Here is a 24,962-nt window from a genome sequence, read left to right on the forward strand (position 1 = left end):
ATCTACATGAAGTATCAAGTGAGAGAGGGAGAGAAAGAGGGAGAGTGGGGGAGGGAGAGACCTTGTGTCATACCACTGGTAGGTCGTAAACAATCTTCATCAGAAGGTGATCACAAGATTTTTTTCAATCTCTTCCCCTTCTGTTTTAATTTGTCCAAAAAATCATGATGTCTCTTGAAAAATTGAGTATTCGCTCAGTGGATTTCAAGGGAAAGCGTGTTTTGATTAGGTAAGCTATCTGAGTAGTGCCATGTTGCCAGTACCCACTATATTGTATGTTCCTGAGTTCAGTGCAAGAGTGTAATATTGCTGTCCCCGGTTAAAATACTCACAAACTCTTTTATTTTACAGAGTGGACTTCAATGTACCCTTAAAAGACAAGGATATCACGAACAACCAACGGTATGAGAGATCGTGCACTGACTCATGAACTGAATGCAAAGTGTAATTTACGAGCACCCCCCCCCCCCCACCCCATCATTACATATTAAGTATACAGAGCGATCAAAGACGCCTAAGAAACCCTGTTAATCTAACATAATTTTTGGAAATCGAGGCTTTGTGATCATTTTTGTAAGTTAAGTTAACGTGATATCTTCCACCTTTCTAGCTCAATCTGTGGAGAGTCGAGTTAGAGGGCGGTGGAAGGGAAGGGTACCGGTAAAGTTTCCGCACAGGTACCGGTAAAGTTTCCGTACAGCCCCATACTATTGTCAAAACAAATCTGTTCTCCCAATGGAATTATATTGTTTTCTTTTTATTGTTTTCTCTAGTCGAGAACTGAATGCATAATGTAGTATGGGGCTGTGCGGAAATTTTACCAGGGTACCTTTCATATGAGTCAACGAGATGTTTGTTATTCTTCAAGTATTGTGGCTGCTTTGCCCTCCATCCAACATTGCTTGGAGCATGAAGCTAAGAGTGTAGTATTGATGAGTCACCTGGGACGTCCTGATGGTAAAAGAGAAGGAAAGTATTCCTTAGCCCCTGTTGCTGATGAACTGAAGAAACTGTTGAACAAGTATGTAAACGCTATATTTAGAGCATGCTAATTTATGATTTTTAGTAATCATTAAATGGAATTTTAGTCTGAGTCATGAACACAGAACAAAAAATTTGGGAATGCAGTGATAAAGGTATCTGTAGGTGATAAACTGAAACAATAGATACTAAAATTAACCAAAACATTACAGCAAAAGGCTGAATTCTGTTCATAGTGACAATAAAATATCTTAATATATATGTAGGCTAATCTCATGATGAAACTCTTCCTGCAACATTCAGTCTTGCAAGGAGCGGGAACAAACTTTTACAAATTCCCAAGCAAATTGTGGCAAATATGTTTCAAGCAAGGAGAAGCTTGTGGAATCTATGCTGTGAATCAGCAGTAACCTTGTCAAACATTCTGAAATTTGTCATCGCTTTTCTCCATTGAAAAAGAGTACATAGAACAGATTGACTAAGGGAGGCTATTGATTATTGACTAAGGATTGAATGTTTATGTGTAACATAAAACAGCATTAGCTCATGTGGCTACAGTCTTCACTAACTCCTCTATGTGTACATCCCACTTAAGATCACAACTAAATTGTTGTCACTAATCACAAACCAAAAAGGATTTGAAGTCTATGATAATATTGTCAGTATCACATGATATTAGTGGTATAGTGTGAGTGAATATTATGCATTGCATGTGTTTAAATATTTTCTTTGGCTTTAGAGTAATTTTTATTTTTCTTTATCTTGTGATCCTTATCAGCCTCTGGCATTAAGGTGATTAAAGATCAAACTGGCTTGAAAATTTTTTTTATCTCATAAAATTTAAATATAAAAAAATACACTTTGTTATATGTGTCTGGTATGTGTAATTCTCCTGAAGAAAACAAGGTAATGCAATAATTAACTGAGAAATTTGATACTGATGATAAATATTATTGAGTGATGTATTTTTTTTTAGAGATGTGAAGTTTCTGTCAGACTGTGTGGGACCAGTGGTGGAAGAAGCCTGTGAAAACCCTAGTCCTGGTATTATTTAACTTTCTCTTGACTTTTAGTTATTAGATGATTGTAGTTTTGCAATGTATTATAATCATCTTATATAATAGCATCGTTTTTTGTCTGTTTGTGTATTATTATGATGGTTTAAATGAAGTAAAAAATTTAGGGCTGAATAGCTGGCTGTAGCAAAATAGCGAGGGAGTCATGAAATGGAACTAGTAAATTGATTAATTTACTAACATGACTGTATTTATATGTATTTTGGGTGAATAAACACTTTTCCTTATGCTTGAAGGGTGTAGTGTGCACGAAAATGCTCCTTTATTTGATTTACAAATCTTAAGTAACTGTGGGTCATTGTGTGGTGCCTCTTTTTTTCAGTGCTTTCAATAAGAGCTGGCACTTGCCAGAGCTCCAGTGGGTATTCTGTTGTGAATTCTTTGGTATGCTTTAGAAGCTTTCAAGCAAACTTATGAAGTGAGACCTAAAACACCTCAAGATCTTCTTGAGTTCTTTCAGTCCACTTTTACCTTCACATACAAATTTTAATAAAATTGGTTTACATTGTCTTATACATTCCAGCACAAATTTCTAGTGAAAAGAAATTTTGATTTTCCATAAACATACTGACTCAAATTTCAGTAACCTTGTGTCCTTTCAGAGGACTTTTGTGTGAAACTCAAGGAGCAGATTTGCATGTCAGCTAATGGAAGATTTTGATTGGCAATAAAATCATCAGCTAAACAATTGTTACAAAGGAGACAAATACTTGATGATCATCTACAGAAGTTTGACATGAAAAACTTAGTTTGAAGCCAGTTTATTGTGAATGGAGGTATTGGGATGACAAAAGGGAAATTTTTTTTTACATTATTATCTGGCGAATGCTTTATTGAGGTAGCCACCTTCTTCAAATCTTATATAAAGCACTGTTTTTACAGACCAATTTTATATTTTCCAGTCCTTTACTAATCTTACTTGTGTATATTTAGTTTTTGTGATCAGATCTGGTCCTACCTTTATTAGGTTCAGTGATTTTGTTGGAAAACTTACGTTTTCATGTGGAGGAAGAAGGCAAAGGTGTTGATAGTGAGGGAAAGAAGGTATATCAATGTACTACAATTGAAAAAGATAATGACTGAAAATTGTGTTATCTCTGTATTTACATTATTGATATCAAAACCGATGTTATTGTTCATTGTGATGGTAAGTCATGATAAACTGTTTTCTTGTTTGACTCACAGTTTGTGGTCGCTTAAGATGTAGGTTGCAACATTTTGACTGCTTACTGCTAGTCTTCATCAGGTGATGGGGTGGACTGCTCGCAGGTTACCATTTGTATCACGGCGATCTAATGCCATTGCCAGATTGTGATCCCCATTGTTCCAGTGAGTTCTGGTTTTCCAGCTTCAGGAATTTCAATTCCACTATCCCTGTTGATATTATCAGGTTGAAGTCTTTTGTGGATAGCTTCCTTGACTCTTCTGGTACAACAATGTAAGTCTCAATCAGTAACTTTACTTCATTCCAAATCAGGTGGTGGCTGGTCTTGTGGGCTTGCTCAGAAACAGGGGTGGTCTGGGTACATGCTAAACATCTATCCGTCTCCTGTTCTTTCAGCAAAATTCAATCCTTTCTTTGAGGTATTTGAAAAACAAGCAGTAGAATCTGCAACACAGAAACCCAAGATCTAGAACCACTACATTGATGACACCTTCACCATCCTGGATTGCAGTTATGTTGACTGTTTCTTACAGTATCTAAACAGTCAACAACCTACCATCCAAGTCACCTTGAAAACTGAGAAAGACAACAAGATCACCTTTCTCTACATGTCAGTTATGAGGAAACCAGACAGATGCCTGACCACCAGTGTCCACAAAAAATTCACTCACACTTTTCAGTACTTAGCATATGATTCACACCATCCTCAATCAGTAAAGCGCAGTATTGTTAAGTGTTTGTTTGACCAGGGGAAGCATCTCATGACAAAACCATCAATCATCTCTAGGAATCAGTTCTTGTTTCCAATGGTTATCCCTCTTCCTTTGTACAGAAGGTTACGAAGACAAGAAACTCCTCCCCAAGCAGAGACCCTGTGATGCTGTTCAAGTTTACAGTGGTTTTGCCCTTTGTAAAAGGTGTATTAGAGCCTTTTTGCCCTTGCCTGCAGCAACAAGGCATCTGTGCAGTATTCAAATCTGACATGACACTTAGATCACATTTGGTACAGCCAAAGGACACTGTCAATCTAGCTAGACAGGACAGCATGTTTTACAGAATTCCCTGTGAGTGCAGTAAAATCTATGTTGGTGAAACAGGAAGACCTATGCAAGAGAGGATGAAAAAACATGAGAGGGATATACTTTTAGCCTGTACCCAGACCTCTACCATTTGTGAGCATGCCATCAAGAATGGCCACCATCCACTTTGGAACAAAGTGAAATTTATTGATCGAGACTCGCACTGGTACACCACAAGGAAGCTATCCACGCAAGACTTTACGTCAATAACAGTAACAAGGACAACGGAATTGAAATTCCTGAAGCGTGGATACCAACAATCAAGGAACACGGCAGGAGACTGGTACCACAGCAAACCACCAAGAAAACAACTTGGAGTCAGATCTCTCAGAAAACCAGAACTCACTGGAACAATGGGGATCAAAATCCACCAATTGCATCATATTGTCATGATACAAATGGTAACACATGAGCAGTCAACCCCATTGCCTGATGAAGACTAGCAATAAGCAGTCAAAATGTTATGGTCTACATCTCAAGTGACTACATTGTGAGACAAACGATTAAACAGCTTATTATCATTGGCATTGTTTTTGAATTGATTTTATGCTATGACATAAATTATATTATGACCAACTTATGACTGATTTTTTCAAGGTCAGCAAGACTACACAATTATGAAGACCATGATATTTTATTACATTATAATGATTATGGTGCAAGTTGGGTGATATAATTGATACACACAGAAAGTGGCTGTTGGTTAAACACTTACCAAAACAAACAGAATGAAGAGTGGATTTTATAAGTGAAGTAGTAACTGTATCTTTGGCCACAATGTTAGGTTAAAGCAAGCCCAGAGTCAGTGAAAGCATTTCGTGAATCCTTAGCAAAGCTTGGAGACATTTACATTAATGATGCTTTTGGCACAGCTCACAGAGCCCACAGTTAAGTTGTGCTGTATTTGTGTTTACTTTGAAATCCATCTTGTCTATGTCAAACAATTCATAACTTCAGGAAGACTATAATTTTATGAAAAGAAAATATTTAATGCAAAAAATTCTGCCCTTTGACCTGAAATTGCTTGAGATAACATGCAGGTCAACCCTTAAACTCAAATCAGTGACCAATAGAGAATTTTCCTCAAAACAATATCAATATAAAAACAATACCATGCATACAAGTGGTGAGAATAAAGAAAAACATCAATTTGGGGATTGTTAGTGGATCCAAAACCAAATTCTCCGAACTAACATGATTAAAAGAATCGTATGGTAGACAGTTATGAGAATTACCTGTAGTAACAAGATCTTGGGAGTTAATAGGTTAAAGACATTTGTACTAAGGATGTGATTATCAAGTTTATTAATTTAAACTAGGTACTCTACGTAGCAAGGTTACTAATCTAAATTCTTTAATTTTATCAACAGTTCTATGGTGGGGGTTGATCATACTGTCAAGGCTGCAGGATTTCTGATGGAAAAAGAGTTATTCTACTTCTCTAAAGCTTTGGAAAAACCTGATAGACCATTTCTGGCCATATTAGGAGGGTGGGTACTCTTGCCATCATTAAACTTAGTTACTCTTTTTCTGAATGGCCTCTTCTTGAAAAAATAACTGTCAGGTTCCCCTCTTTGTCAAGTGTGAAAGTATTATGCTGCCATTATCACCATATAGATTACATCTTTCCTGTATTTGCCATTAATTGCTATATCCAGGGTTGATTTGAAGGGCAAGAAGGTGTGAATAATGAGGAAAATTCATTAGATCTCTATTTATGAATTAAACAGTAACACAAATTTTTTTCAGAGCAAAAGTTGCTGACAAGATTCAGCTCATTGAAAACTTACTGAAAATAGTAAATGAGATGATCATTGGAGGTGGAATGGCATATACCTTCACTAAAGTACTTAGTAACATGGAGGTATGAAAAATAAAGCTTCCCTAAGCTCTCTCTCTTTCTTCAGTTCCTACAATGGTGTATTCTGGAAAAAAATGTGAACATAATAATTTTGAGTTACAGTATGTAGAAAATGATACTTTGTAACAATGGAGAAATTTTTCACTTTTCACTGATAAAAATACGTAATCATGAAAAAACTCACTCTTTCCACCTGTCCCCATCACTAGGTGAAATTATTTCTAATGCATTGCAAGAAAGGAGGTTGAATTTGAGGTGAATCACACTAATGATACAGTAGTCATAATAACAAGAATTACCTGAATTTCTGTCTGCAGTCAAATTATGAGGTTTGCAAAAATTTGTGAGGGAAATGGTTGGTTTGAAAATGACAATATGAATATGACAATATGAATATGACAATGTAACTTTTTTCTTAGATTGGCAAGTCTCTTTTTGATGAAGAAGGTTCAAAAATAGTTCTTGACCTCTTTAGAAAGGCCAATGAACAAGGAGTGACCCTCCATTTGCCTGTTGACTTTGTTACAGCCAGCAAATTTGCAGAGGATGCAGAGGCAAGTTATTTATTTAGAAGTTCTGCCACAACCTTGTCCATTTAGATTTTCAGTTTTGGGTTAAGCCTTTTTTATGTAAGTTATGAATGACTGAGCCACAATGATTTTCCCAGTGATACTCTTTTGTGTTTCCAGTTGATTTGCTTGAGTTATCTGTTCATGTGCAAAAGTTAACTTGGCAAAGAACCATTCTACTTTTCATCAAATGGATATACACCTGGAGAGTGTTCTTTGTATGTGAGAGTTCTTGGCATTTCTTATGTTTTTACTGAGTTTTTTAGGTTAAAATGTGCATTTCAAATGGGTTGCTCCTGCCAACAGAAAAATTAAAAAGCATGCTTTGAAAAACCTTTATTTTACATTGTGGAAGCAATAGTCCTTTTCACAGTTGTGTATTTAGTTGCCAAGCCTTTGACTTAGAGTGAGGCTAAAGGTGACCTTGTTGTGATAGAGACCAGTATCTAGTGAGCTTGATAAGAAAGTAATTTGCATTTCAAAAGCAGCAAGGTTTGTATCATAACAAGGTCAACCTTAGCCTCACTCCTATTCAAAGACTTGGCAACCAAGCACACAACTGTAAAGTGAACTATTTAATGCAATGAATGACTCCATTAAATTAAATAATTCATCTCAAAAGTCTAGCTTTGAATACCCCCAATTTCATAAGAAATTGTCCTCATAAATTTTGTTTCCACTATTACACAGGTTGGGAGTGCCACTCTAGAATCAGGAATCCCAGCAGATTGGATGGTAGTGAAAATGATTGGTTCATACGTCAGCATGCATTTACACCCTGTATGGGGATATGAAGCACACAGGAATTTTTGAGAGCACAAAAGAAGAGTCATAGAACTCTAGCTTCTTGAGTGCTCTCAAAACTTCCCAAATCACAGTGCACATTTGGCAATCAGATTTCAAAGGCAATTTGCACATCTGCCTGGTTTACCAAACAACTGCATACTCAAAGGCAAGGCTAAAATGACCCGTGCAAAAGGTTTGAAATGCTTGAATTGCTGTTTACTCAAATTCACAACCAGAAAATTGCAAAGCATTGTGTTGAAATTTCTGAACATTTTCCGATTTTAAGTTAACTCTTTTGTTGCACAATACTTTAAGGCACAACTTATCTTCACTTAAAAATAATATAATTGGTCCCAAAAGATGGTCTGAAATTGGCAAAGCTCAACTTTTGTCAGCAAATTCAGTTTTCATTTTCCACCCCTAATTTGTATCATGTCTGGGAATTGTAAAGCTCTCTCTATCACCTCTAAGGCTTACAGGGCCATTGCTTTCCATGGCAAGTATCCTTTTTATTAAGTACTTCAAAAATTGTATCTCAATCGGATGGAACAAAAAAACCATTTTGAAATTCCCAAAACTCATGGCCAAACTCAGGTTGGCAAGTCTGCAGTTGAATTTCAGTCTCAAGGCATTTGTTTGCTGAGGCTCAGCTACTGAATTTGGGTTCTTGAAGTTGCTACCTATGATGTAAGTAATTATTTTTAAGGACAATTCAAGTTGACATGTCTTTACACTGACTGGGGTTTGCTGATTAGTTTGTTTATTACCTGTGATCATACAAATATACCTCCTTATGCATGGTGGAATGGTATTATTATTAATTTTTCAGTGGGATGTAGACTTTAGGGGCATACATTTTATCTTGTACAATCTTAATTCCATGAAACTGTAAGGGTTGAGCACTGTTTGTAACTACAGTAGTTTAAATAAACATCCTTCCCCTCCAAGATATAAAGGATTGAAAATAATCTTGGAATAGAGGGTGAACATTTTCTGAAATTTGTTGTATTTAATTCTTATTATGAATTATGTGATTCATTAGGGATTAGACATTGGTCCAGAAAGTGTCAAGGCATTTAAAAAAGTTATAGAAGGAGCAAAAACTATTGTGTGGAATGGGTAAGTGCACAATTAATTGATTTTTTTCCTTGGTTATATAGATCTCATCTGTGCTATTGAACAGTTACATGTATATTGATTGTGATAATCCAGCTGACTTGTACCCCTAGGAGGAGTAAGTTTATCTAACTTGTTACTCTCAATCATAACACCCTTTTGTCCCAAACAAGAAAAAATGTTTGCATAGAAATAGCTAATGAACACAGCTGGTAACCAAATGCAGTTTGTGTGCAGTAGTCTGATGTCTTTCTGATACTAAGCAGCATACAAAAGAAGGATGCAAACAACTGATTTATTTAAGCTTTCTTTAATTTGGATGTATTTTTCCTAGAGTTATTTTGTCATGTGTGGTTATTAGCTGTTAAAGGCTGTTTAGCCTCATGACGATGTCTTCATTTAATGCTGAAGTTAAAAATTAGAAATTAGGCTGTCAACATGCATTCACACACCATTGATAAAGTCACAAGTGGGGTGGCCACCAATTTTGGTGCATTTTAACCCAGATTTGCTGGATTAATGGCTGCAGTCTTTTGTAAGTTATTTCACAGACAGATAATTCACTAACCGGCCCAAAAAAAATCCCTAGTTTGTATCATTGAACACATCAGTGTGAACTATTTGGCTAATACTCATGTCATTGTATCATTCTTCAACTTTCTGCATTGCAGTCCAATGGGTGTATTTGAAATGGCCAAATTTGAGGCAGGGACGAAAGGTCTTATGGATGCAGTTGTTGAAGCAACAAAGGCTGGAAAGACGACCATAATTGGTAAAAAATCCATCAACATTGTGCAAAAGGATACCAGGAATATGACAGTGGTGTTCTCTACTTAGCCATGAGACAATGTCTCTAGAATATGTTGCTACCCTAACCAGCAGTTAGCGATAATTACTCAAAAGAAAACTTCTTGGTTCTTGATGGTACTTGTGATAGAGCATGCTGTCTAAGCTCAGGATTAGGTCATTGGAGAAGACAATAGACTGATGATATTTTTTTGTTATCTTCAATTTTGTTGTTAGGTGGAGGGGATACAGCCACTTGCTGTGCCAAATATGGTACTGAGGATCTTGTAAGCCATGTCAGCACTGGGGGAGGTGCATCACTTGAACTCCTAGAAGGTAACACCACCTTGTTTTTTAAGTTTTTATTAATATTTTGTAATGTACCAAGGTGATGTTCTGTTGTTGATGTCTTGTTCCTATTTGAAGGTAAAACCCTGCCAGGAGTTGCTGCTTTGTCAAACGCATGACTAAGGATCAGTCATCTCTGAGATTGTAATGTGATTAGTAGATCGCATTTAGTACTTTTTTGGGAGTTCGGTTTCACAGCTGGCAAAATTAGTTATTAATAAGAGGATAAATCCCAATTACTCTGCATGCATAAGTCAAATAAAAATCTTTTAGGGAATGTTTACAGTGTAGTTGGTGTATATACACATACACTTCATCCAAAATTTGAGTGTTATTGTCAAGTGATACTGCTGATTGTTGTAGCACAATGAGTGATTTGCTGAGAGAAAATAAATACTGACAAACAAACAACAGTGGGTGTTGAGGATTTTGTCTTATAGCAGGTTGTATGTATCCGATTTCATAGCAGTTTGTAATCACCCGAAGCAATAACAATGATATGACCATGTGGTGGATGACCATATACTAGCGACTGTAGTAGTAATAAAAGTTTTATATTAAGTAACTTCTCAGCAGTCTGGTTTCTAGTTTCTTTTCATAAAAAATAACCAACTCTCACTTGAAAAAAAACAAAATACTTTATTAACATTATTATCATATTAGAAACTGCTTGTACAATTTTAAGTTACACTTTGGTGAAAATAAAGTCACTCTATCCTTAACACAAAAGTTTATAAGCCTGACAATAATTAAGTCCCATCGGTGGCCAGTATTTTAGCAAATCTTAACAAGAATATACAAAAATCTTTTAGTTTCTCACTTGAAGGTATTGACATTAATATAAACAATAAGATCAATGTTTATTTCCTCCTTACCATATGGAGTGCTATCTTACTGAAAGGGAGGAAATTCAACACTATGTGCAGATATATCTACAATCTGCACAACTACCAATGGCAACTTATCCTTGACCATTAAGGAAAGAACACTTTGTGTACAGCAAGGAAAGTTCAAATGCTTGCCAAACAAGAAGTAGCTCATGAAAAATACTGACACAATATTTCCCCTCATAATTCTACTTAGGGGATAGTAACAAGACTCTGTTTTACTAGACAACTCTTTCAACAACCTGTGTCAATTTTCTTGCACCCTGTGATACAAGTAACAAAATAAATTTTTAATGCAGCAACTACTGAATTTACCTCCCAATGTATAGAAAATTGTTGTCATATTCTGTCAGTTGTTAAGGGAGCCTGTGCATGTACACTTTCACTTCTTGCTGTTGCACCAGAAGAAGTCCATAAATACTCCTTTGGTTGTTTTCAGTACCTCACTTAATCTAAGTTCCTTTAAACAGGTTCCTTGCCCAATAATAAAACTTCTACAAATTGCAAACAACATAGCTTGGGCTTGAAATATATGGTAATTACTGTATGACCCCATAGAGCTGAAACACCACCAATAGTTTAGTGGTAAATAACTATTCAGTAAATAAATGCAACACACAAAATGTGTAATAAGTTACTTATTATCCAACTGCCTTATCTTATCATTTCTTATGCATGATTTGCAAAAATGTCCCCTATTTCTCCTTTTAAACAACTCACCCAAGTATAGCTAAACCTGTTAAACAGGTTATTTTTTACAATGCAAAACAACCAACTGTCCAAATGGCCTTGCAATATTGCAAGGTATTTGAGCTCAATCTGTGCACTATTTGCATGCTACTTAATGCAGTTGGATAGTAAATGGTGTTACATATGTACAAATAGATGAAAGGGTGAACTTAACAAACATGATTTCCTGCCATTAATGTTAACTTCTATTCAGTGATGAAGGTAATTCATCCAGTTAGTATCTACCTGATTAACCATTTTAGAATAGGATCCTCTTGACCCATAGATTGCTTTACATTCAAGGAAAAGTATACTCTGGGAGCCATTTAATCTTCTTCACCATAAAAAAGTTCTCAAACTGCCAGTGTCCTTAGGCAAAATAGCAACCAGTTTGAAAACCTATTCTTTTACTTTTCAGAATCTCAAACCATGCAAAAGAGTAGATTTTCATTAATTCTTTTACTTGTGGAAATACCAATTACAGGGTTTCTGGAGCCTACTTCTTTAAGAAAAGGGAAAAAAAGCTAGAAACAAATTATTTTTAAGTGCAGGTTTATACTGTCATTTGGTTTCATCAGCAGAGTCGATAATCTAAAAATGAATGAAAAAATGGGACTTGTGACCCTCAATCCCTCCCATTCTCATTAGTTAAGTTCCTTTGCAATTACATTTATATTTTTCATTTTCTCTTCCCTTTTTATCCTGCATGTTAGACTTTTCAGTTCATCAAGTACCAGTAACCAATTAATATGTGACTTATTAAAACAATTATACCATGAATTATGTCATATGTGACCAGAGCTAACAGCTAATATCATAATTATGTCTGTTAGTCATCTGAGATTGTAGCAATAACATGCTCAAGCTTGGAAGCCAGGGGTGATAACTCAGACTCTTCTAAAGCATCTTGCAGCTACAGAGGAATAAACAGTATTTTTCAAATTTTTACCCAAGTAACCAATATTAAAAAATAAATGATGTCAACTTTGAATTAAAGTTAAGAAGAATGATAACTGCTTATTAAATGGTTCATTTTTAATAGATTGGCATCAAGGAATTGTTGGCTCATGATGACTAAAGCTAGCTTTGAAATAAAAAAAACAGTAAAACTAAATAAATTTGCCACTATTGATTTTCACAGTTTACATTTCAACCTATGCAGTATCAGGAAGCTGTTTCTACAAAATTAAGAGGTAGAGGAGCTGGAAGCAATTCTTTTTGAAACTTATACAGCTCAAAAATGGCAAATTTTCCCATTACCCTGTTTACCTTACAGTCGCACCAACTAAAAACATAATAAGTGATACCCCTCTCCTCTTGCTTTGTTTAAGAGCAAGACCTGTGTGCTACTCAAAAGCTATCCCACGATGCTAGTGATAGTTCAGAGCCTGTTTTGACAATCAATTCAACATATTTTGTTCATATAGGGGTCTTCACTCTACAGTTTATACCAAGTTTGGAATGTGTTTGTATTACCTGATCTTGATACTTTCTGACATAATCATACAATTCCTGGAGGGCACTGTCACCATCAAACTCTTGACTATGTTCCTTTGAAAGTAACAGTAACATACTAATTAATATTCAACAAAGCAGCAGTATGAGGGTATTCAACCCAGAAGCCCCCATTTGGTGCAAAACTATTTTTGTATGTTTGAGTATCATGTCCGGATGACATAACCAATTCCTCAAAGCTCAAAATTTACTGAGCTTTGCTCCCAAAAAATTTGTCAGAAGACAAATATCCAATTAAATATAGATATACACACATATACATGAATATATTGAGATGAAAGTATAGTCAATAGTGAGTAATTTAATAAAATCCCCTGATGAGTGAGTGATTTTAATATGAAAGTAGAGCAAATAGAGAGTAATTTTAATAAAATCCCCTGATGAGTGAGTAATCACAAAACAGGCTTGTACCAATGAAAGTATAGTCTCTGTTTTTTTCCCCTATCTCAATATATATTGTGCTCTGCTTCTACCTATCGAGCATTGTACAACAGAAAAATCAAAACTGACTTCCTACATATATATATATATATATATATATATATATATATATATATATATATATATATATATATATATATATATATTGCAGCTTTAGAGTTAAATTGGGGAAAGCAAATATAAAAATATGAACTTAACATTGAAAGTTTGTGTCAAATTTTGATGGCCATATAATAGTTTTCATGCTGCGCAATTGTTTAATCAGATTTGTAGGGTAGTTAATATAATTTGATATAGGCCATACATGGTACAGATGTCTTTGAAATTTGTTCCATCAGGAGTCAATATATAAAGCATGAATCCAAACTCTCAGAGGGTATCTACTAAACAGGGCTACTTGTGAATAGCTTTTATGCCAGCAACCTTACCATGGAGAAATCACTAAAGAACTTTGATAACTCTTGAGGTGTTGGGGCAGGTGATGCTTGTATATCAGAATAAAACCTGTAATATAAGATTAAAACACATTTTTTGAAGTTTCTAGGATAAGACTGGTTGCAAGCTTTGCTGGATACTTAGTCCCCAAAAAAGTAATAAATAACTAATTAATTTAATATGAAAGTCCCCCTTCTTGAGTAAAACCTTCTAATACAATAGATGCCTTCCCTGACCCAAAAATTTCAAAAGCATGGCAAATATAATTTAGTATTATGATTTTGATATTCAAACCAAGACACGGTACTAAGAAAAAATGTTTTTTAAAAGAACTCACTTTAAATGTCAATAAATTCTTTCTGTTACACATTGGTGACTTACCTCTCAACATCTTGGCGATATCCTGGAATTTCTCTTGCATAGAGCAGTTTATTTGATGGTGAATCCTGCATACAGTAATGACAAAAAATATATAATGTTGACGTGATATTGATTAATGATCTGGATTTTACATCAAGGCTAAGTTTAACTTAAAAGGTTATAATTTACCTTTCCCAGGACATGCTCAGACACAGAACAGGAATCCATGAACAACTTAAAAGACAAAAAAATGCATTAAAAAATATATCAGTATCCATTTCTGTACAATTGTCAAGTTATCTATGGTCCTTAATGACATTATGGAAGAATGATAAATTCAAGCTGGGACATTACATGGTTTGCACAATGCTTTTTGGGATGTTTTGCACATTGAGACCCAGGCACGCTAGACAAATTTTTGTTTATTTTGCAAAAAAAATTGGTTATCAGTTCAGGGAGACAAGTGCACCCAGTGATTTTTTTATCCTACCAAATTTTGGTGAGCTCTAACAATCTTTAAAGGTGCCATCATCCTGCCTAGAAGCAGGATAAAGTTTTGCCAGGCCTGAAATCTCATAGATTTTCCCATTTATAAGCCACAATTTGAAGGATCAAATCAATCAGGAAAATTTTATCTTGCTTTTTAAATGGCAGTTGGAATGCTACATGACAACCAGTAATCAGAATTCAACAATTATGTCTCCCAAGTTTATAGTTAAGCTGAATCCCCAGCAGGTCCAAATACTGCTCAGTTTTGTGTATTCCTGTGATTGACATTTGGTGGTTAACAAATATTTTGCTGTTTCCAGTGTGCCTGTGATTGACAAATTGAAAATTTAGCAGAGATAAATTTCAATGTCGAGATTTTATGTGGAACAAAATAAATTTTGCAAGCCTAGTGCACTCAGGCCCTGTACCTCTATGGTTAGGCTTGAATAACTTGGAAAAGTTTCAATTTTTCCTTTCTAAGTTACAACAAGTTCACCCACCATATGTTTAACCATTAAATTACCAACAAGCATATGGATTGATGGTAAGTTGATTGTGCCCTGCTGGTCACCAGTCCTCATCAACCAGATGGTTTGATGGTAAATACAATAACCCCTGCCAGTCAGCAGTCATTACCAACAAAATGGTCAATCAATAAGTACATTGACCCCTTTTGGTCAGTAATCATTAGACTAAGTACATTGTATGTGTATTCCATAACATAAAGATCTTACCTGTGCAACAACAGACAAGCAGGAGTCAACAATGGCAGACTTGCAAACATCAAATATGAAGTTTGGATTCTTAATTATATTTATCCAGAACCTCAATGGCAAACTGAAAGAGAAAGGAAAAATATGAAGATTTGAGCTTAAACTGGCAATAAAATTTTGCTTTATAATTACTCTGACCATGCAATGCATACTTGGGGCTCAAGGCAGTATAGCAAACATCTAAATTTGGAAGTTTAACCCAAAAGTAAGAGACATTTTAAGTAAGTGGCAATTAAAATAAAGCTGTGTACATGAATGTCACTGTCCATTTTCTTCAGTGATGATGTCAAGGAGACAATGAAGAAAATGACCAACCAATACAATTTGCTGACTTAGTTCTTTTAAAGTACTAGAATGTGGAGAAGAGATGGATTCTGGTTTGTTGCTTGTAAAGGAAAATTCTAAAAGTTACCCTTGTTTATGGTCATCATGAGCATTTTCTCCTTCTACATATGCAGTATGGACAAGGAACCATGGCAAGGAAAATGGAGTGCTCAAACTTACTTTTTCAGTGCTCCTCAAGGAAATTTATCCAAAATTGTCTTAATTTCTAGTTCATTGACAATTTTATGAATAATTTACTAAAAATATCTTATAATCTAAACTAAATATTGCACAACACTACCTTATAACAGTTCAACAATGGTTCCTTTTGTGATAAGGAAAGGAACTTAATCTCCTCATAGACTCTGATTTGCTTGTCTAATTGGAGGTCTTCAAAATGCCTAAAGTTTGTTATTATATGCAAATGTAAGTACCTGTTGTTTTTCCATGTATGTAAGACTTCAGGATCTGATAGGTTGAGTTCTCTAGCTTGTGTATCGAGAAGGTCAAAGAGAAACTTGACAGCTGGAGGTAAGCTGCAGCCACGGCGATACTTCATGAAAACAGTGTGAAAAAGCCGATCTACAAACTGCTGAAGTGTACCCTGCACAAAAAGAGAGTAACTGTGAACCACACAGTATCCTGTGTTAAGCAAGCCTTAACACTAAAAGTGACTCCCAATGAAGTCTGGTAGAAATTCAGAGAAAATTGATTTCAGGTTATGAATTAGCTTAAAGGATTCTTTCAATTAATTCTACGTACAAGGAATTAAAAACCCCTGTCAATAGTAAATTGATGACAGAAGTCATCTGGAGCAGGTTTCCACAGTCAGCATGATATGTACTAAGTGGTAGAGATTACCTTTGTCATCAACAGTCTAGTTAGATAAATCTCTGACAAGAACTTGCTGTTATGATCATCTTCTACCCTTTCAGTAGGGTAATCCATTTGTTTAACCTGTGCCATACAAAGAAAAGAAGCCAGACTACAAATCTTACAAAAGTATAAAGAGGAATGATTTTTACTTCTAACTCAATAATAAACTTGTAGGTTTTTTACACTAAAATCAATCATTTTCATTTTTTTAGATGCATTTTCTTTAAAAAGACCAATCAAAGTTCTAAATGAAGCTTATAAATGTTAAGTCACCACAGAATGAGTCAAGAAAATCTCAATGTTAAGTGCAATGCAAAGAAAACTCTGGTATTCACAGAGATCATTCATCTTTAAATCATTCCATCTCATTTATATACCCACAGAAAAAGTGTCTCGTCAGTTAAGGAGAGCATAACTTCAACATCAACTTTCAACTTAAAAAAAGAGCCCATACCAAATGCCACAGCTTGCCACCCTCATCTGGTCCATCTGTATTCATAGCTGCCAAAGGGCTGTAACTTCCAGCAGGACTGAAGTTAACTCGTAGTATATTCTTTTTGTTTAACTCTTTGTGGAAAAGAAGCAATTATCATCTATCATTATCAATCATCAATTTACTGTGAGATATGAGTCACTGTGTTGTGTTAGCAGGCAAGAGAATAAAATGCTGTCACATAACTTCTCTACAACCAGGTAGGAGTTGATCTGAAATTGACAGACATTACATCCAAGGGGAGTAATAATACTCTCATTTGCTTCTTGCCATAGAAAATAAGATAAAGTCTACCAGGTTAAACCACTTGGCTCATGTTCAGAAACACAATTTCAGAACTGCAGCATTATACTGGAAATACAATTCTCTCACCAGAGTCTGTTGAGCTGCAAAAGTATCTTTGTCCAGTGACAAGCTTCAGCGTAGCACCATCTGTCACCTATAGTTGATAGCAAGTATGATGTGCTTAATTAGGATACATTTCTTCTTGTAAATGGATTCTTCTTTCAAGAAGTTCTAACTCCCCAAAGAGTCAGGTCAATACCTAAGGGGCTTTAAATCACTCTATATTTTTATAGTTAGCACAATTATTGCCAGCCCATGGAAAGCCACAAATTAAATCAAATTGTAGCCACAGCTATATTCAAAGTTAACAGATGGACAAACAGAAGTGCTGAGAAGTTCTTGCAGCAGCCACCATACTTTAAGTGTCCACTTCAAAGCCATAGCTTATTACCTCATAGTCTTTAAGTGTATTAATCTTCCTCCATTCTCCCTCAATTAATGACTTAGAATCATCATTCCGCAAAGATATAACCCTTCCAGAACTCTGCTCCCATTCTGCGAATATTAAAGGAACTAATGATTAGTTTTAGAAACTAGGAAATTCTTGATTGTGACTATATGAAAATCATATATGTAAACTGCTGCTGAAGTAGTGTTCATTACCACAGTTCATATATATGATTTTCATGTGTTTTCAGTCATTTACTCATCATTTCACGGGTTTATCACAAACCAACATGGTGACCACCTCCCAGCTGGCTTGTTAGCTTAGTTGTTTGAGCACTGCACCATTATTGCAGGGGTCATGCGTTTAAGTTCTGCGCTGGCCTAAATTTATTTCAGGCCTTATTTTCACTGCTGCCTGAGTAGTGTTCACTACTGTGAAGATCCCTTTCATATTGAAGTAAATTCTTGTTAACCAAAGGAAGACAGAGTGAGCTTTATTCCTACCTTAACAATCAAAAATAAAAGTTTCATAAAATTCTCACCAAGCTGATAATCATCTTTATCTGGACGACTTGAATATGGGGAATTCTGTAATGAGAGGATTTCCAGTCAATAAATCACAATGATGTATAGTAACAAAATAACTTACCAAAACAGAAATTATTCCAAAAACAAATTTACCAAAATGTGGTTTGAACAGTTAAGTATTGTAAATGATCAAAATCAAATTGGCAGTCACTTAAGGCTGAAAGTTTTCATGTAACAGTACATAGTATGGACATTTAAACAAGGAAAAGAAGACTTCTGTATTATTTTTTGGATTATAAGGCATGCAAAGTATATATTTGGAATCTTGTGATTATCATGTGACAGATATCAAGATGTAACCATCTTAGGAAAGTTGGTTGTTATCCATGAGAAAATGGAAGGAACAAAGAAAAATAATGGGCAAAAATATATGGAATTGAATCAGTACTTCAATGGCTCATCATGTGTGGCCTTCAAGTGAATATTGTACACATGACACCAGCTGTCAGTTAAACAAGATGCAAACTTACTTGGGCTATTTAGGACAAGGATTTGAAGCCCATCTCAAATATCTCAATAGATAATATTGCCTCAAAAAAAAAACAAACAAACAAAAAAAACAAAACAAAAAAACTCAAACCTTGAATAAGACATCCAAGATCTTCTCTTTTGCCTGAGTGATGGTGTCGCAATCCAACATTGAAACTGTCACAGGCTGATTGCTTTCATAGGTAACTGTAACATTTAGAGGCTAACAGCAAAAGAAACCAATGAACACAGTCAAGCAATTAACAAAAATATAGCAGAACTTCAGAAATCGAAGTATTATGATCCCAAGAAAATATATATATATAGGCTGTTTATAATCCTGTTTTTTAAATAATCTTTTTAAAGGAAAAACTGGTCAAATAATCTACCTTGAAGTCCACAGCTTGTCTGAGAAGTTTGTCTTCACTAAGTGAATATCTAGCCTCCCCAGTTACTGCATCCACTGGTCCCTTCTCAGATTGTTGTTTAAGTGCTTTAAACAACATGAATAATGGCTCTCCAGCATCATTCTACAAAGCAAAATGTTATCTTAGAAACAGTACACTACATATCATACACACTACTCATAAACAAGGGCTTCCATGGATAAAAATGAAGTATACGTATAGTGCAGTAAAATATACATAAAACTTTACACCACTTCTAAACAATCCTGATATGTACTTTTTGTGCTTCTCAGTACATTCTACCTTTTCCATATGAAGAGCTTATATAAGTTTGCTACACTGTCTGCCATACATTTCTCACCATTTCAACTTTAAGACCTTTTAATTAGTTCAATCAATATGCGCTAGCAGATACTTTTATTTTTTCTAATCAGGTTTCTGTCTGATGGAGTATTGATATCGTAATTGAAAGAGAAACTATTTACTGGGGGAAAAGTCAACTTGTTTAAATACCAAATATTCTATAAATTCAAACTTGATCAGTTAACAGCTATTTTTGTACACAGTAAACTCACATGACATCTTAGTAATGAGCAGGTTCTTTGAGACATTCAATATAATTTTAATTATAAAACTTTAAGTAGCAGCAAGCTATGTCAAAAACAGGCTTACCAGAAAAAAAAAAAGCTTTGCCTTTTCCCTCCACCATTTAATTATTAGGCTCAAGCCAGTGCCTGAGATACACTCCATACTAACAAACTCCTTGATCTGATCTTGACTATAGGTAAATAAATTTTAACTATTTTGACTATTAATTCTCTTCCTCCCATTGTTATCACAAAAAAGATTCTCAAGTACAAAAAAAAAAATAACTAATAACCTATTTATCAAAACTGTAATTAAAATTCCCTTCATCAGTAGGGTCAGCAAATGGTTTGAGATCTGGGTTACCTACCTTGAGGAAATCATACATACAGAAGGCTAACCAGTTTGTTAGCATCTTTTCTGCTACAGACTCAGTTCTGGAAGGGATATCAGTTTTAGACATTTCATCAGAACAAATTCTTTAGGCAGTGCTTTCAATAAGATTTGAAGTAGGTGGTTACCTTGGTAAAGCACTGCCCGAGAATAATATGAAAAACAATTTCCCCTTGGTTAGCCCATTAGTACCATTCAGAATAAACTAGCCTCAAACAGATTTTTAGTGTTAAAATTTGGTAAATGATCATTAATTATAAGTCTCCTTTGTAACAAACCCACAGTTGGAGTTTATACAAAAAAAACTTTGTAAGGACATATGGTTACTGGTTACCAAAATTTGAGTCACTATGTTCTTGGACACTCAAAATCTTTTTTTGTGGAAAATGATGAGATAATATCAATCATATTTATCATAACTTGTCTATTAAGGTAAAAGTCAACTGAAAGAACTCCAAAAAGTTTCGAGGTGTTTGCTTGAAAGCTTTCAAAATGTCACAGATCCAGAATGACAATAACTATCCAACATAGCAAAATACTAAACAATTTCAGCTGGCAGTCTACAAAAACAATACAAGATAATATCCTGTGTGTATCAAATTTTGGTATGTTCTCAAAGATGCTACAATCCAAATCCTACTCAAGCATGGCCAAGCCAGATTCTTATGTTTTCCATTTGTACATCACTCTTTCACTCACAGTTGCTTAAAGTATTTACATTGCAACACCATGATCTTTGTCAATATTTATTTGATAAAAGATTAGAAGCTAAGGGTTCAATGGCTGTTTTCCTTCAGCCTTGGTTAAGCATTTTTTATGCAAACTTGATATCTCTGCAAAAATATTGTCAATTTGATTTACATGAGCTATGGACAAGCACTCTATTTTAACAACTTTGGCTTCAAGTTTATTCACCTACTAGCAGATGAGAAGAATTACTTTTGTTTTACTTTTCTAAAATTATTTGATGATTTCAGTTCTGCACAAAGTTGTTTGAGAACTTTTATAAATATGATGAATATTCCAATATTAAAATGCCTACTATTTTCTATGTTATTTATTTATTTTTCTGTTCAGTAAATTTAACTTGCATATGGCAGAGTATACCCATTGATGAACAATAGAATACCCACAAGAGCTCCAGCGGGTGCTGGGTTTCATTGAAAGCACTATTTAAGATGTCTTTCTACAATCAGTGTTTGCTGGTAATAAGGTTGTAACTGTTCTAATTAGTCATGTATGACTATACACATGATTATGACATGACTGCAGATTAAAATCCTCTGTTTAAAAAAAAAAAAAAAAAAAAAAAAAAAGGTCAAAGATGCAGACATATGCATCAAAAGAATTGCACTTCCAACGCTGAAAACCTTCTTACCAAAAGAACCTAGAATGTTAAAACAGGTGGTAATTACATTAAATTTAGTGTAAAACTTAGATGAAAGGGGCAATTTGAACACAAAAGGATGCCCAACTCATTGGGTCAAGATTGGGGTATATTGCAAAAGAAGCAAAATCAATTAGGGGATTTTAAAGCTTCTCAGTGAAAAAGGTAAAAAAAAGGTAAGATCGGTACTTGATTATCAGTGACAAATTACTATCACAGATCCCAGGGTATCCGCGGGTTTCGCCCATAACGAGTTTCGCCCAAGAAGCGTTTCGCCCATAACGAGAATGGTTTCGCCCAAGCATCAATTCGATTCACCCAGACTGACAGTCAGTGATTATCCAGGCTAAGGGCCTCCTTAGACATATGCCTTAGATGAGCCCGGTAACCGGGCTTTTGTTTTCTGTTCATACAATGTTCATACACGACTTTCGTAATGGCCAAGTAAACTTCAGTTTTCTTTTCAAATTCTATTGACAAGTGAAAAGGTGAGATTTTTTTGGCCAGAGTAAACAACGGTTCTTTTCAAGTTCTATTGACTAGTGAAAAGGTGAGATTTTTTTTGCAAGAGTGAAAATCTATTGATAAGCGAACAGGTGAGATATTTTTGCAAGAGTAAGCTTTTCAAATTCTATTGATAAGGTTTGATTGAGATTGTTTGTGCAAGACGGTAATTTCCTTTAAGTTAAAGCTTTCGTACCGCACGCTTCGTCGGAGTAGTAAAGCTATTCCACGTGCGCGCACTCATGAACTTGACTAGTTTCTATCTCTTTTCCAATTATATGTTGCCGTTACCTATGTCAGAAATACAATCTTTAACTCTCGATTCCTTTGTTTTAGTATTCACGAAACCGTATTCACATGTATTCATAAGCTGGCGTGCGGAACTTATCTTCCGTGTACAAAAGATTTGCAACGATGATATGTTCCACGCGCAAGTGTTTTCAAAAGCGTTTAATTTAATTCTCGAGAAGAAAAGTGATGTAAAAAAATCATAGCAATGCTTTTACGACAAACGGACGTCTCTGCAGTATTTCGTGCGCGAATTACCTTAACAATCCCCGCTCCACAGTGAAAGCTATAATTGACTTGTTCGTTTCAACAGTAACTTGTTCGTTTCAAAATTTCATGATCTCAGGTCAAGTCACTTTTCTTCATTCTGTGCATACAAACGTTTATAAGGTTGACGTTTTCCAAGTGAGAGTGTAGAAGTTTTACTTATGGGCGAAACCTTTATTGTTCTGGGCGAAACGATATGTGCGAAACTCGTTATGGGCGAAACCCGCTATAACCGATCCCAGCATAGGGTCACTTAACAACTAAATCAAATATAATTCACACAAACATGTAGAAGCTCTACTATCATTTAAATGGCACATGATCAATTGTGACTAACTTACCTCCTTAGTAGCAGCTTTGGATGACTCTTTGCTACTGACTTGCGTATCAACTCACAAAGTAACTCCTTTAATATGCTGGCAAGAAGGACAGACACGTTGTTCAAAGCAATATCCATACCTGAGCAGCACCTGTGCTTTTTCATTTTGAACCCATTAGTTTTACTTCATACAAGCAAGGCTTTCCAAAATTTTGGGTTTTTGACCCCTAGTCCCCCCACCCCCCCTTAGAAATTTTTCAGTGATCATCCATGTGATAGGAGTGAAGGTTTTTCTCTGATCAAAGAATCCAACATTTAACACACAACATTTTTTTTCGTTTGGCTTGCAGCTCGGGAACATTATAGGACTAAAAATTTATACCCTAAATAGAGCGTCCCCCCCTGCCACCATGAAAAACAAGCAAATATGAATTACTTACTCAGTAGCATATTCCATCTTGGCTTGCAGAGCAACCATCAACAAAGATGCAACATTGCACCTGCAAGGGATAAATAATTGTAATTTCATTAACTATAAGAACTATCTCATACTTTATATTAAGAAATATTGTTAATAATGAATGAAAAGATTCAACATAATAATGGTCCAAATGAATCTTAATTCCATTTACCTGTTGCTTCACCTGTAACCTGCCCCCTTCCCCAACCATACCTTAGAGGAACTAAAAATTTAAAAACTTCCTACTTCAACACAGTAATATCTGAGAGCACAACCAACCTGTCTTTCATCTGAAAGGTATTTTGTGACTCCAAGGTGCGTATGAATACCAGAAGAAATTTTTTATTGTAAATAAGTTGGGAGAATTGTCGCAGTCCTTTCTCCCAGTTTTCTGCAAGAGTGCCCTTTGAAACATAAGAAAAAAAGTTCACATGAATATCAAAACATCCATCAACACACACCTCTTCACAACCACCCCACACAGTCATCCCACCACCATGATTTGAGCTCTTAACCCTTTCACTCCTAGGAGTGAGCAAGACAATATCAATACAAGTAGTAAAGTACACTATCAAACAAGGGATAATGACAGCCCCTAATCTAAAGTCTGAAACTTCCAGGAAAATTCTCCTTTCTTACCCTAAATTATTCTTCTCATCGACCACAAAACTTAGATGGAGCCTAGTTTCACTCTAATGAATACCTTTTTATAATAAGGCTCAGATTTGTGTTAGATATAGCATTCCAGGTTTTCCAATTCTTTAAAGTGTTTACCTTGTGCTTGTGAAGCACAGGGTGATCACCTAAACCAGGGAACAACACATGCAATGCATACATGCGGAAATCTAAAAATGGCATTCCTGAATTAGATAAGTCACTGGTCAAATCTGTCACATCAGTCTGAAGTTCAGCAAAAGCTAAAATAAGACAAAATAATTAGAATTAAAATTTTATAATAACAACTGTAAGATAAAATAGTGGTACTATATCTTCTACAGTACAGAACACAAGCAGAATATTTCTTCTTTCTGAATCTTACTACACAATCCCACATGGAAAGGTGCCATTGCACAGGTTATACATGTATTATTCAATATTGTTACAGCCAGAATACATCACCTAACAGAAATACATTACCATTAGGCAAAGTTTTATCTTCTCTATCAGTACACCCCTTAATTTCACTCCAACTCCTTGCTCACCTTCCCTGCACTCTCGAGCAACTTTGGACTCCAAATTATTCATCTGCACCTCAAGGTTTTTAATAGCTTTTGACTTTTTACGACGAGAATGGCGATTCCAGCAAAGAATAATGACAACAATGATGAAAATGAGAAGAACTCCACCACCCACTCCAATCCAAACTTCAATAGGAATAACTTTGCTCTCCTCCTCTTTAAAGTACTCAAGATTACCCAAAGGAAAATTAAGATTACCAACCACAACCTAAGCCAAACAAAACAAAAATTAAATAA

At 35.2% G+C, this 24,962-nt stretch overlaps 2 protein-coding genes and 1 non-coding gene across 8 annotated transcripts in view; 2 read left to right on the plus strand and 1 right to left on the minus strand.

Moving 5' to 3' along the window:
- The first annotated feature begins 11 nt into the window (after nucleotides 1–11).
- On the plus strand, nucleotides 12–10,178 carry LOC113680378 (phosphoglycerate kinase 1). Of its 6 annotated transcripts, none has more exons than XR_016182445.1 (14): nucleotides 12–229; nucleotides 352–402; nucleotides 869–1,021; nucleotides 1,958–2,025; nucleotides 3,025–3,101; nucleotides 5,086–5,185; nucleotides 5,668–5,791; nucleotides 6,051–6,165; nucleotides 6,582–6,716; nucleotides 7,422–7,636; nucleotides 7,684–8,636; nucleotides 9,305–9,405; nucleotides 9,657–9,755; nucleotides 9,846–10,178. XR_016182445.1 is itself a non-coding variant. In XM_089192033.1 (14 exons), exons 1-14 carry the CDS (start codon nucleotides 165–167, stop codon nucleotides 9,884–9,886), a joined length of 1,251 nt encoding a protein of 416 aa, XP_089048159.1. In that variant the 5' UTR covers nucleotides 12–164; the 3' UTR covers nucleotides 9,887–10,178. The 6 variants fall into 6 exon arrangements, 4 of the variants coding, with proteins under 4 accessions (XP_089048159.1, XP_089048160.1, XP_089048161.1 ...); XR_016182446.1 differs by lacking the exon at nucleotides 7,684–8,636 and adding an exon at nucleotides 8,678–8,751 and having other exon boundaries at nucleotides 7,422–7,466; XM_089192033.1 differs by having other exon boundaries at nucleotides 7,422–7,466; nucleotides 8,560–8,636.
- LOC113680380 (uncharacterized) lies at nucleotides 3,688–4,815 on the plus strand. The gene has a single exon (XR_016182447.1). It is a non-coding gene; the product is annotated as an uncharacterized LOC113680380 (transcript).
- Nucleotides 10,179–10,386: 208 nt separating the features above from the next.
- LOC113680377 (plexin-A4) overlaps nucleotides 10,387–24,962 on the minus strand; it is a 34,695-nt gene continuing 20,119 nt past the window's right edge. The window contains exons 22-41 of the mRNA XM_027197400.2: nucleotides 24,690–24,933; nucleotides 24,262–24,404; nucleotides 23,767–23,891; nucleotides 23,468–23,527; nucleotides 23,050–23,124; nucleotides 20,240–20,306; nucleotides 19,267–19,407; nucleotides 18,990–19,100; nucleotides 18,364–18,409; nucleotides 17,826–17,929; nucleotides 17,462–17,528; nucleotides 17,051–17,163; nucleotides 16,582–16,677; nucleotides 16,155–16,324; nucleotides 15,358–15,460; nucleotides 14,324–14,368; nucleotides 14,156–14,220; nucleotides 13,768–13,843; nucleotides 12,860–12,934; nucleotides 10,387–12,296 (exon numbers count right to left, since the gene is read on the minus strand). Coding sequence (XP_027053201.2) covers nucleotides 12,213–12,296; nucleotides 12,860–12,934; nucleotides 13,768–13,843; nucleotides 14,156–14,220; nucleotides 14,324–14,368; nucleotides 15,358–15,460; nucleotides 16,155–16,324; nucleotides 16,582–16,677; nucleotides 17,051–17,163; nucleotides 17,462–17,528; nucleotides 17,826–17,929; nucleotides 18,364–18,409; nucleotides 18,990–19,100; nucleotides 19,267–19,407; nucleotides 20,240–20,306; nucleotides 23,050–23,124; nucleotides 23,468–23,527; nucleotides 23,767–23,891; nucleotides 24,262–24,404; nucleotides 24,690–24,933 — 2,010 coding nt within the window. The 3' untranslated portion in view covers nucleotides 10,387–12,212. The remainder of the gene's footprint in view (nucleotides 12,297–12,859; nucleotides 12,935–13,767; nucleotides 13,844–14,155; nucleotides 14,221–14,323; nucleotides 14,369–15,357; nucleotides 15,461–16,154; nucleotides 16,325–16,581; nucleotides 16,678–17,050; nucleotides 17,164–17,461; nucleotides 17,529–17,825; nucleotides 17,930–18,363; nucleotides 18,410–18,989; nucleotides 19,101–19,266; nucleotides 19,408–20,239; nucleotides 20,307–23,049; nucleotides 23,125–23,467; nucleotides 23,528–23,766; nucleotides 23,892–24,261; nucleotides 24,405–24,689; nucleotides 24,934–24,962) is intronic.

The sequence above is a fragment of the Pocillopora damicornis genome, chromosome 13 (assembly GCF_964200805.1).
Source record: "Pocillopora damicornis chromosome 13, jaPocDami1.2, whole genome shotgun sequence".
Taxonomy (NCBI): Eukaryota; Metazoa; Cnidaria; class Anthozoa; order Scleractinia; family Pocilloporidae; genus Pocillopora; species Pocillopora damicornis.